Genomic DNA, 13,122 nt, shown 5'->3' on the forward strand with positions numbered 1-13,122 from the left:
AGTTCAAATCCCAGCTCTCTTCTAAGGGGTCCTCTCTCTCCCAGCATCCCCAGGGAGGTCTCTCTGTTGGGGACAGAGATGTCCTCCTCCCAGGCCCAGACTCACCATGGTACACATCCAGGGGCATGGAACAGACAGGCCTGAGCATGGGTTTAGTCTGGACCCTCAGAGCTGGGTGGATTCAGGCCCTTTGGCTTGAGTATTAACACGTAAATCAGTGTCATTTTGGGGGCAAGGAACAAAAACCCACCTTGAACCAGCTTAAGTTAAAGAGGAAAATGCATTGTGTCTTGTCACCAACTGCAGAAGGGACTGGAGTTTTCAAAGGAGTGATGTGCGCCCTCTATCTCTCTGTGGCTCTCCTCTCTGCTTGCCTCCATGGGTTTCATCCTCCCAAACAGGCTGACTTTCGTCCCAGGGATCATGGCTCTTGGTCGCTCTAGGCTTACAGATTTGCCAATGTCATTAACCCAAGGGAAACAGATTTCTTTCTTCTAGCTTAGATCTGCAAGAATCCAGAGAGTAGACCGTGTGCCCTTCCCTGGAGCAATCAGGCAATCACTGGCTGGTGGGAGGGGCAATATAATTGGCCCTGCCAAGGTCAGGGGCGGGTAAGGTCTACTAGGAGAAAAAAACAGAAGAGGTATTGCTTTGAAGGTGTGAACGATATCATGACAGCCCCCTACCCCCGTTCACTCCAAAGTGGACACGTGTATACACACATGTACTCTGACTGTTGTTACTCTGATGATCAAAATTGCATCGAGCACAGATCGATCCACTGTCCTGCATAGAGCAAAATGCCCCTGCCTCCACCCTTAGGTGAGACCACCCGAAGCCACAGCACATCTCATTTCAAGCCCAGCAGATCCGGGAGCGTTTGCAATTTTCCCCATCAGGTCTATGTGGCTCTTGGTGACCCTGGACCAATGGAAGCAGATCCTCCCCACAAATAAAACATTTGGAGGACAGACTCGGGCTTAAGTTTTAAGTGAGATGCTTACAGGGTGTAGGAACTTGAGGTAAATGCCGTAACTTCTAATTCTGTTTAGAAAAGAGGAGAAACAGAAGTAACATGGTGACGGGTCAGAACAGACACAGTATACCAAAACTCAGACTCGCTTCTAAGGCAGGCAGGTGTCATTGTCATTAGGATCAGCTTCCTCATCTGTAAAATGGGTTAATAAGCATGGGAGGGTGTGAATGTAAAAAAAAATAATACTAAGCAAAATGAGCCAGAGAAAGACATTCCATATGATTTCACTCCTATCCGGACTTCCTGAAACGAAACAGATGAGCGAAGGGAGGGGAGAAGGAGAGGGAGAAAAATAAGAAACCCAACTCCTAACTCTAGAGAACAAACTGATGGTGACCAGAAGGGACGTGGGTGGGGGAATGGGGGAAACAGGGGATGGGAGGAAGAGGACACTTACCATGATGAGTGAGTAACGTTATCGAATTACATCGAGTTATCGAATCGCTGTATAGTGCACCTAAAACTAATATAACACTATACGCTAACTTACTGGAATGAAAACTTTAAAATTTTTAAACATTCTTTTTTTAGATTTTATTTGTCAGAGAGAGAGATAGAGAGTGTACAAGCAGGGGGAGCAGTAGACAGAGGGAGAAGGAACGTGGGGCTTGATCGCAGGACCCTGGGATCATGACCGGAGCCAAAGCTAGATGCTTAACCGACTGAGCCACCCAGGTGCCCCAAAATCTTAAAAATTTTTAAAAATTAAAAGGAATGGTCCATAGTAGACAGCATGCGGTAGGTGCTCAATCCATGGCCCCACACACAGTCTTTTGATCTGATAACAAAGAACTCATGCCGTCAAAATAACCTTTCCCCCCTTCCTCTCTCCCTCTTCCTACTCCCCATTTGTCCCCCACTATGCCTGTCCTATTCCTTCTACAATCCTTCCCAGAACACTATGTCCTTTACTGAACTATTGAGCTGAAGCTCTTCCTCCCAGCTCAGGTGCGAACAGCACCCCAGGCCAGGACAGGAAAGACACACACCATAGAGCAAACATGGGGACAGGAGGGGGCTTCTCCACAACTGTCCCCGTGTGATGGGCCTGCTCCAGGGAAGCAATCTTTCTGTTCGAGCTGGACTCTTCTTAGCCAACCACATCACCGCTGTCTTAGAAAAGAAATTCAGGGGCGCCTGGGTGGCTCAGTGGGTTAAAGCCTCTGCCTTCGGGTCAGGTCATGATCTCAGGGTCCTGGAATTGAGCCCCGCATCAGGCTCTCTGCTCAGCTGGGAGCCTGCTTCCCCTCCTCTCTCTGCCTGCCTTTCTGCCTACCTGTGATCTCTGTCAAATAAATTACTAAATAAAATCTTAAAAAGAAAAGAAAAGAAAAGAAATTCAGAGTGATGAGGACGAGGCCCGTTTCCAGCAGCGCTGACAAATTCTGCACTTAGCAGGCTGGCCCCAAGGGGCTCGACTGCTCAGCAGGAGCCGGTACCCTCTGCTCAAGCCCGTTCTCCACCACAAGCGAGGGGGGTGCCAGGCCACAGCTGAAAGAGACAGCAGGCCTGCCAGGGAAAGTGACCCAGCGGCACGTCATCTTGTCCTCAGTCATCCTCGGCGACAGCTGGCGGCATCCTCCAGTTACTTGCAGATGGACTAGTGGAAAGAGCCATGGTCTGGGGCTCCCATAGATCTGGACTGAAATCTTTGTCCTGCCACTACTGAGCCTCAAATTTTAGGCCAGCCATTGGAACTTTCCGCACCTCTGCTGAGTCATCAGAGAGCATGAACCTGCCAGCCCTCCCCACTTCACCTGGGTCCTTGCAAGGTTCTCTGGATTCTAGAAATAAGCAGGGATTCAGGACATGCACCCGGGCCCTCCCTGGCTCCACAAGTACCAGCTGTGTTTCCTTGGGCAAGTGCTTCACCCCTCTGGGCCTCCATTTCCTCTTCTGTATAGCATGGGAATATTAGCACTTGGAAGATCATTGTAAGGTTTCAGCAAGACAGTCTATGTAAACCACTTAGCAAAGCACACGTCCCAGTCCTAAGAACATACAGGGAAAGACCGTTTTATAAACTGTGAAGTGTGGTCTTGATGTGCGAGAATGACTATTTACCGTGAAGTACAAGAGCACATTGGTTTTTATACATCATTTAAGATTTTTCTTTGGATGAGAGCACTCACCCTGGCCCGCCTGTGGGCACACTGTGAAGTACCTGCACGGCACTGCGAATGGCAGATCGTGTTGCACTCATTTTACCTTCGCGCCTGTTACACTCAAGACACTATGGTAGAAACATTTATGCAGATCGTTCTGTTTTGACCTCACTGGTGGTGTTTTCATCTCCACAGTGAAGAACACTAGACCTTAGGGAGGGACCCTGGCCCAGACTCACTAGGTCAGTGCCCGGAAGTAACCAAACTGGGAAGCCTTTGAGGCTATCCTTTGAGCTTTCCCAGCCCACGTGTGCAAGGAAAACTAAGTATCTCGAGGCAGCTTATAGAAATGAGAACACGCTATCAGGTGTGTCAGACTCTTCCGAGCTGTCTCCATATGGGTTTCTGCTTGGTCACTGGAGAATGACCCTGGCTTGGCTCTCTGGGCGTCTACTGGTTGTCACCAGTGGAGTCCAAGGGCTTGCTCATTACCCTGACCGCAGGAGTCCCTTCATCCTGTTTTGGCCTCCAGTGCCCTTCAGGGTCACGGTCTGCCAGCCCACGTGACTTTCAGTCTCTTGTTTCTGCTTTTCTGATGGGAGGGAGGAACCGACCACATACCCAGAGGGACCCCGGTTGCCACTCGTTTGCAAATCCTTTTCTGCTTTGTCCCCAGCCAGATCTGACTTTTCTCTTCTCCCCAAAGCCAAGTACATCGGCTGCTACCTGGATGACACCCAGAGCCGGGCCCTGCGAGGCGTGTCCTTTTTCGACTACAAGAAGATGACCATCTTCCGTTGCCAGGACAACTGCGCAGAACGGTAGGGCCCTGATGTCCCGCCCTCCATTCGTTCCAGACTCCTGCCTTTGGCGGTGTTCTTTCCTCTTCCGTGGAAGGGCACCGTGGCGGATGAGCACGTGGTCACGAGGGCCGTATGACGCCGGAGGGTGGGGGTGTGTGCATGCTGTGCGCCTGCGTGTATGCAAATGAGCTGGACCGTTGGTTTGTGGGAGTTTCTGGTCGCGTAGTTTGACCCTGTGCCTCAGTGTGAGTTTGTGCGTACAGCGTGCGGGTTCAGCGGCCTTGGTTCGGAAGCCTCACGCGCATGCACCATGATCTTTAAGTAATGGTGGTTGTGTGCGCAGGAGATTTCGTGAACCTGTGTGCAAGGCTCCAAACCTGTGCCCGTGTGCGGGAAAAGCTCATGGGCGTGACTCGGTGAGCGAGAGGCTTGTAGGACACCCATGGGACATCTCACAATTAGAAACACGCACTTGTACCCACAGTGATTTCCAGCTGCAGTAAGTGATGTTTTTGATGGGGACATATACTGGGGGAGACAGTGGACTTCCCAAAGGTGGAGGAGGTCCCACAGGACTGGCAAGTGGGAACGGGGGCCTCAGCTTGTGCCTGGGCCCTAACATTGCCACCTTAGCCTGGGGGTGGCTTGTGAAGGGGCTGCTAGCTTGTCTACCTTCAGACTCTCTCTGGCTAGCTCTGAGGTCACAAATTCTGATGGACCTCAGCTGCGTGGCTGTCCTAGAAATGAGCATGAGGGTGGCCGAGGGACTCCTCCCTTTGTGCTTGATGAGGATGTCCCTTTATAATCAGCTCCCTGAGCCCAGGACCCTCTCCATCTTGGGAAAGATGCGGAGCCCTTTAGGATGTACCAAACTGTGGGGAGACAGAGGTGAATTCTGCAGAGTTTATGGCCCCCATGGAGTCACAGCCTTGACGGGAAGATAGGCAGGTACACCGAGAAGGGCCTTGTAGCGGGATGAGGGGTCAGATGGCATGAACTGCAGACCGTGGAAATGCAGAAGAGCCCCCAGCCTGCCTCAGCTGTCAGGAAAGACTTCAGAGGAGGTGACCGCCAAGGTGAGCTTCAGAGTGAGTCAGACGAACTCAGGAAATCCATTTGAGTTCAGCAGATATTTATTGCTGCCCGTGTGTGTGTCCGGGTGCTGGAGCCACAGTGCGTCAGCCGCAGCCCTGCCCTCTGGGGGCTCCCCAGCCGGTTGGGAAGATGGAGGCAGGCACAGGCTTGGGGAATAGAAGAGCAGCATCTTATCTGTGCTGGGCATTTGTTCCGTGCCAGACACGGTTCTCAGCACTTTGCAAATATTAACTCTTAAACTCCTTCCCCTCCCACAAAATCCCTAAGAGGCTGATGAGGAAACCAGGCTGTGGGGACATCAAGCATGAGGGGTGCTGGGCGGCGTGTGCTAGCCAGACGACAGCAGGCTTGCAAAGGCTGAGGGAATGGGGAGCTCAGGAAGAGTTACAAAAGTGAGATCTTGAACCAGGTTTTGAAGGATGAATAGGAGTTTTCTAGGGAGTTCCAGTAGGATAGAAAGCAGCATATTCAAAGACCAGAATTCCTGAAACATCCTCAACACCAAGCCTCCTCAGGTAGGCAGGATGGGGATGCACAGGGAGTCCCAATGGGGAGCTGTCAGGAGGGAGGGGAAGCTGTAGGGCTGGCTGACACCTGCTGACGTGTGGCCTTGAATGCCATCTGAAGCATCTGGATTAGCCACTGGCAAGAGGGAGCTGCTGGAGGCTGTTAATCGGGGGATTGATGTACATTCATTCCACAAATATTTGTTAAACACTTAGCATACACCAGGTGTTGAGAATGAAGGGGTAGTTTTCGGGGGAAGACAGGTTGTGGGGGAGCAGATCATCTAGGACAGGGGTCCTCGGCCTGGAGTGAATATCTCCATCACCAGGGCTCTTGTAAATATAGACGGCTGGACTCCATTCCCACTTTCTGGTTCGGTAGGTTTGGGCCGGGGTTGGGGAGAGGAGGCGGAAGGCGACCAGAATTTGCATTTTTCCTGAGTTCCGAGACAGAGATCATATGGATACTGTGGGTCCCGGGCCCACAGCTGGTGCACCACTCCTCTGAATTTCACACAAAGCGGCATGTTAGAATTACAGGGCCAATTAAATTAGACTCTCTGGAAGCGGGAGCCAGGTGTGGCGTTTAAAAAATGTTCCCCAGGTGATCCTAATGGCTGTCCATGTTAAAGAACCACTGATAGGGTTTGTAGGCTGAGCAAAGCCATCTGGAAGCTTATCTGCCTGCAGTGGAAGCTGGGGGTGGGGCAGGGAAGGGGGCAGTGGGGCAATAGAGAGGTGTGATCTGTTTGAATTCTGGAAAGATCTTTCTGTCGAAGGCCGCAGTGGGCACATCAAGATTAACTGTCTGAGATCCTCCCAGGGACCCTAAGGATAGCAAGGCCGACTCCATTTCCCTTCCTGTATTAGTTATCCTTCGCTGGGCCATCAATTATCCCCAAACTTAGCGTCTTAAGCCAACAAACATTATCATCTCCCAGAGTTTCTGGTGCCAGAAACTACAATCTGGGAGTGGGGTTAGCCAGGTGCTTCTGCCTCAGTGTCTCTATGACCTTGTGATCAAGAGGGGCAGCAACTGCAGCCATCTGAGGGCACGGACGGGACTTGAAAATCCCCTTCTGAGACAGGAGCTCCCAGCCAGTGGCTGTATCCTCCCAGGGCAGCTGTCCCCCACCCTCCCTGCTGTGAGCCATCCGAGGGAGAGGGCTAGGAGGAAGCTACTGCTTGTTCTAGAATTTTGACACCCCCTAGAAGTGGTTCTCCCCCACCTTGGGTTCCTTCCATCAGTGGATCTAGTTATACGAGAGGGGTTCAGGGCACCCCAGAACCAGGGCTTCAGAAGGACAGCAGTTCTGAGAAAGACAGGCACAAGGCAGGCTGGCCCAGCCCAAGGATGCTGGGGGTAGGCACCAAGGTGCCCATTGGCTGCACCTGTCCAGGTGAACGTGTGGAGCAGAGGCTAGCACATGCCACACGGGTAGTGGGGGTGTGTGGAGGCTTGAGTCTGCGTGGGTCCATCTGTCTGGCTGCCCACGGGCATCCAGGTTGAAGACGTGAGCTGACCGCTCCCCTCAGGGCTGCCATGCATGGCCAGGGGCCCTGCAGGCTAAGCCTTCCTGGTTCTGGAGAACACCTCACTGGCAAGGGAGCTGAGCAGGACTTGTCCCAACCCTCTCCCTCTGTCCCCACCCCCTGCAGCCAGAGCAGGCCATGCCTTTCTGTCTGTTTACAGAATGGGTGTCCACTGAGAGTCCTTTTTAGGAAACAATCTGATGGCTAAGGAAAAAAAAAAAAGTTGAAAACCTTGCAGTGCCTGGATTTTTTGTTTTTTTTTTTTTAGGGGAAGGAATTTTTCCTTGGCTGGCTATGTGACCTTGGTTTTGCCATCTTCCAAGGGGATACAAGAGTCCCTGCCTCCTCCTTTCATTCCAGCTCTTCTCAAGGGACCTGGAGGCATCATTCTTGGGGGACATTTCTTGGAATAAAGGGGCTGGACTCTGGAGATAGAATTAGCGCCTGGCACTAGACGGGAGGAGCAAGAGGGTGGGTTGGGATGGACGGACCCCAGGCTTGGAGGCGTGTGTGTGTGTGTGTGTGTGTGTGTGTGTGTGTGAGAGAGAGAGAGAGAGAGAGAGAGAGAGACATGTATAAAGTCAGGAGGACACTTATGGCCACGTGGGTAGGTGTATGGGGATGAAGGCAGGGGGGTGGTCCTGGGGGTTCTGGGCCCCGGGGACCTCCCATCCCCCTGAGTCTCCCGGTCCCTGGGATCCGCACGGTAGCCTGACTGCAGCCTTCCCCAGGGGTTACCTGTATGCCGGGCTGGAGTTCGGAGCCGAGTGCTACTGCGGCCACAAGATCCAGGCGACAAACGTGAGCGAGGCCGAGTGTGACATGGGATGTAAGGGCGAGCGTGGCAGCATGTGCGGTGGCGCCAACCGCCTCTCCGTCTACCGGTTGCAGCTGGCCCAGGAGTCTGCTCGCAGGTGTACGTGAGTCAGCCCTGCCCCTCTCCGTGGCTGTGCTGCTCCCTGCCCTGCGCCTTCTGTGGCTCCCCAGCACCCCCACGGGCCTGCCCTGCCCCAGCTTCCACCACAGTCCTTGCAGAGTCCTCTGCTCCAGCTTCTCCAAACGTTTCCCCCCTGTCCATGTCCTCTCCCTCCCACACCGAGCTGTCCCCTGTGCCAGCCGTGTCCCCCTTTCTCCCCTGTCTTCCTCCTTGACAAAGTGAGCCTTCCTGATTTCCTGAGAGCCTATTGTCTGTATTGATGATGCGGGCGAGGGAGATGACTATGACCATGGCAAGAGCGGACACTTGGTCTTTTTTAAGTGCCTTATGCGGAGTAGCCCATCCTCACAGTGACCCTGCAAGTAGGCACTGTTCTCTGACTCCCATCTGATGACCAGGAAACCGAGAGTCCTGTCACCTAAGCCGCAGAGGATTTAAACCAACTCCGCAGGCTGTGTCTTTAATGCTCCCATTGAGAGAATTTCTTGCACGTCAATGCTTCAGTCTTGTTGGAAAAACCCTCCCTTTCCACGTGGAGGGAGGGAGGGAGACGAGCAAGAGAGCATGGGCGCTGGCCTGTCTTCTGCAGACATCGTCACATTGTCCCCTGCTCTGGGTGCTTCCTAACAGTTAATGTCTGTTTAGCAAGAATCTGCCGTGTGCCAGGCGCTATGCCAAGCCTGCTGCAGACCCGATTTCTTATCCCTTCCCTATAGCTTCTCCAGGCAGTTACCAGTGTTAATTCCCATTTTACAGTGGGGAAACTGAGGCTCGCTGAGTTTTAGTAAACCTGCCAAGGTCACCCAGGGTATTTAAAGGTGACCCACAAACTTGCGAAAATGGCTAAGGGCCTATACAAAAGATGGAGGGCTGCGTTTCTCCCCGTTACCCTTCTGATGCGGTCCCCAGGCAGGGACAGAAACCGCAGCTCTGACCCTTGGACCAGCGCTTCCCAAATCTGAATGCGCCTGTGAACCCTATGGAGATGTTACCATGCAGATTCTGTTTCAGCAGGTCAGGGTGAGATTTTGCATTTCTGAGGAGGCTCCCAGCTGATGCTAGGCTGCTGGGCCAGGGACCACACTTTGAATAATAAGGCCTCAGACCTCAGCAGGGGACTTGCCCTGCCCAGAATGGGGGCCTGCCCATGTGGGCAGGTTTGCCTGTCTTCCACAGGGCCAGTGCTGTTGTTTATAAAAACTCATTGTTGGTTTGCCTGATAATGCGTTCTGTCTCCCAAATCCCATGCCCTTGAAGCCCCTGCTCGAGCTTTGCAGTACAGGACGGTCGAGGGTGCTGCCAGTTTCCAAGGGTGCTGACTGCTGCAAACAGTGGCACCGTCCACTGACCCAGAGTCGCCCCAGGTCACCTGGGGTTGAAGTCCTGGCTGGCAGCGGTCACAGGCAGTGTGTGACATCCAGGCTGGAGAATGTCCACACGGCAAGGCTCTGGTTTGGCCATTAGTGTAATGAGGTTTTAATTTGATGGCAGATTTACCGTCCTCAAGCAGATCCCTTTATGCCAATATTTATGTTATTTTGATGGCGACTTTGACTATCTGGTGAGGTGGCATTAGAGTCGCGGGTGTTTGGCGAGAAAGCTGTTGCCATTACAGCATCCTAGTGCATGAGGAAGAACTGGGTCACCGAATCAGGCCATGTCGGTCGTTAGCCAGACAGCAGCCAGACCTCCTTTTGGTTAATGTTCAGATTGGCTGGATAATCTGGACATATTCTGCCCCTCCCCCCCCGACTCCTGACATTCTCTCTCTCTCTCTCTGTTACACATACACAACTACTGTGACCACCTGATAGGAAGAACAGTATCACAGGCCACCAAAGATTTTTCAGTCAGCTGAAATACACAAGCCGCAGCATGCAAAGACACTCGATTCTGTATGACAGGGTGTGTCTTGCCCTTGTAGCAGCAGGAGGGCTGGGTGGTTGCTGGAGTCAGCCCTCAGGGGCTGGCAGGGATGCCTCTGCCTCCCCTCTGCTTACCTGCCTCCTGCAGAGCAAAATTACCCGGGATGGCGTCTTATTCCATCTGAGAAAGGAGTCTTTGGGGTTGATGTCCAAGAAGGGAACATAAGTCGTGTCTACAAAGGATGGCGTCCTGGAGTCTCTCAGTCCAACTTGTTGTTCCGAAACATCAGTCTACAAGGTCTGCAGCTTGGGTACCTTCAGCGGAAGCCTCCGGAAGAAAACCGAAGCCTTATTAACCACAAGACTGAAACAAGAATGGAAGTGGCTTGGATAAGGGGATGGATGGTTGATGATATGGCAGATTGAGATTCCTGGTGGGCTCCTAGTTGGCAACAGGGTGTCTGGAGAGAGCATGGGGACCATTCATTGAGGCAAAATGTTTGAGGGGCATGCACGTGGATTAGGCATGGGGAAGATGAGTGGAGAATGAAGCACAGTCCCTGTCCTCGAAGAGCTCACCGTCCAGTGGAAAAACAGACGCAGCCCCAGGGGTGGTATATGTTGGGGGATCGCGGGGGTTCTGTAGGTGGGAACCAAGGGAGCAACATTTGAACTGAATCTCATTCCAAGGAGATTTCTGGATGAAAGGGAGAGCCCTGCACGAGCAAAAGGTGCAGGGTCAGCAAAGGTCCTATGTTGAGTACCCTGCTGGAAGCACCTTCCTTGCTTATGTCCCCTTTTATAGCTTTAGGGACCGAAGGCTGGAAAGCATAAGTGGCTGAGTTGAATGGCTATAGAGGGAGGCTTCACAGAAGGGAGCTATTTGATTAGGGCCTGAAAAGATGCATAGGATTTTGCCTGGTGTAGGAGAGGGGGATATCCAGACTCAAGTTGCAAAGGGGTGGGAGAGAAATGTAGGCAGAAGAAATTAGTGTGCAAATGTCTGAAGGTGGCTTCAGGAAATGGTGAGCAAGCATGATTTTCCAAAGGCCACGGTGCTTCCTAGGAACTGCACATGGGCGGGAACCCACCCCTCTGACTCCTAGTTTAGGTGCTATGGGTCCCTTGACCTCTTGTATTGGATTCTGGACCTCAGCTTCTCTCTTTATTGGGAGAATTCCTTGGATTTACAACTCTTGGTAAAACACATTACCTCCTACTTTCCCTGACTTCTGATCTGTCTTTCTGCCCCCTTTGCTGACTCCAAGCAAAACAGAATTGACAGTGTCTTTGCTCTAGCCCAGTGTACCTTTGGCTTCCCATTTCTGGTTCTGATTTATACATTTGTGTACAAATGAATCAGAATGGGAGGCCTTCCAAGTTACTGGCTCACAACACTAGGCAGGGAAATGAGAAAATGCACCAGGAAACAGGTATGGTAGAAACCAGACCCCATTTGTATGGTCATTAGTTCATATTAACACTGTATCCTAATTGTGTTTCCCTGAGCAGTGGCACAGAATTCTTAATGATTGGAAAGATCTAAAGGAGGCTTGTTCTCTTCAAGCTCCACTCTGGTGGGGCATACGCCTTGCGTAGGGAGGCAGCCTATGTGTTCCTGGGTGATGGAATGCTCCTTTAGTAGCGAGAGCATTAAGAGGTTGGCAGAGCAAATGTCTGCAGGCACCCTGCTATTCTTCCTTAGCACAGACTCTCAGGCACATGAAATCTTTGCTCTTGTTACAAAAGAAGCGAGAAATAGACTTCCTTCTTGGTTGGATTACATTTTTCACAGAAGTTTGCTAAATGTGTCAGCAAGCATAGCTCTCCTCCCAGGGGCAGACCTGCTGGTGATTTGAGAGCATTAAGGCTTTATGGGATGTTGCAAGAAATTTCATTTACCTGGAAGATTCTTGCCAAGATACGTGTTACATGGATTCTTAGAACTATATTGGACCTGTTCAGTACATACAGGACCCATTGGGTGGCTGTCCGTGGTGCTGACCTCCCATTAGTTCTACCTGAAACCCCCAGGAAAGCCAACAGACTAGCTTCTCCCAGGACTCAGCACATTTTCCTCTTGTTTTTTGTTTGTTTGTTTGTTTTCTGTCTTGGTGGAAGTATTATGAAGTTATTACTATAGTGGAGGTATTACATGATCGTGGAAAAAAAATAGATCCTTGACTTAGGGTTCACAGTTTACATAGTATATTTTGTGCACTCTGAGTTTTGGCAATTTGTTGTCTTTGAAAGTTAGAAGGAGAGTTTTTTGTCTGTGCTTGTGTTATGCTCACTGATAACTCCATTCCAGCCACTTCTGCCAAGTAGAGCCACAGATGATCGTGGAAAGTCCCAGTGGCTGGAGGGACCATCCCTAGCTCCTCCTTTGCCAGTTCTGGAGCCCTCTCCCCTTTGATATGTTCCCAGGACCCCTGAATTTTATAATTTATATAGGCCTTCAGGAGTTCTGTTGTGTAGGGTCAAGGAGATGATAGCTAGGGATGCCTGGGTGGCTCAGTCGGTTCAGCATCTGCCTTCAGCTCAGGTCATGATCCCAGGATCCTGGGATCAAGTCCCACATTGGGCTCCTTGCTTGGCACGGAACCTGCTTCCTTCTCTGCTTGCCTTTCCCTGTGCTTGTGTTCTCTCTCTGTCTCTCTCTGACAAATAAATAAATAAACATCTTTTAAAAAAATGATAGCTAGAAAAATTTTCTTCTGCAACATGTTGGGGAATACTTGGTTTGCTCTTATCCCCTCAGAAAGTCCACAAAGACTATGATAGAGACATTGTAGGTCTTGAACTCAGGTGGACATGGTTTCTTTTCCAGGTCTCTCACTTACCTGGTGTGTTGCCTTTGACCAGGCTGCTGACTCTCTGAGCCTTGAGTGCCCCATCGGTAAAATGGGGACAATTCCAGCCTTTAAAGATGGCTGTGACCACCAAGGGAGATAAAGTCAAGCAAGCACCTAGCTCAGTGTTCTTGAGCAGTTGTGATGCCCCTTTCTTCCTGAAATGAAAACTTCTCAATGTACTCTAAGCAGCACCCAATTCACGCTCTCTGAATTTGCAACAGCCTGCGGGAGCCTTTGGTGATGGCTAAAATTAGCTGGTTTGAATTCTCGGACAGTTAGGCTCTTTGTGTAATTCAATCTCTCTCTGATTATAGGTAGCCCTTAACAGCTCCCAGCTCACTGCCTTCCCTCCTCGCTGGCATCTTTAATGCAGTAGAGCCTGGCCTA

The 13,122-nt window shown here is 51.3% G+C and overlaps 1 protein-coding gene across 2 annotated transcripts in view; it reads left to right on the forward strand.

Annotated features, from left to right (window-relative positions):
- Positions 1-13,122, forward strand: part of WSCD2 (WSC domain containing 2) — a 129,527-nt gene that overhangs the window by 84,383 nt on the left and 32,022 nt on the right. For both annotated transcript variants that reach the window (XM_047697724.1, XM_047697723.1), the window contains exons 3-4: positions 3,848-3,962; positions 7,810-7,994. In XM_047697724.1, the coding sequence (XP_047553680.1) occupies positions 3,848-3,962; positions 7,810-7,994 (300 nt within the window). The remainder of the gene's footprint in view (positions 1-3,847; positions 3,963-7,809; positions 7,995-13,122) is intronic.

This window comes from Lutra lutra, chromosome 12 (assembly GCF_902655055.1).
Source record: "Lutra lutra chromosome 12, mLutLut1.2, whole genome shotgun sequence".
Classification (NCBI taxonomy): Eukaryota; Metazoa; Chordata; class Mammalia; order Carnivora; family Mustelidae; genus Lutra; species Lutra lutra.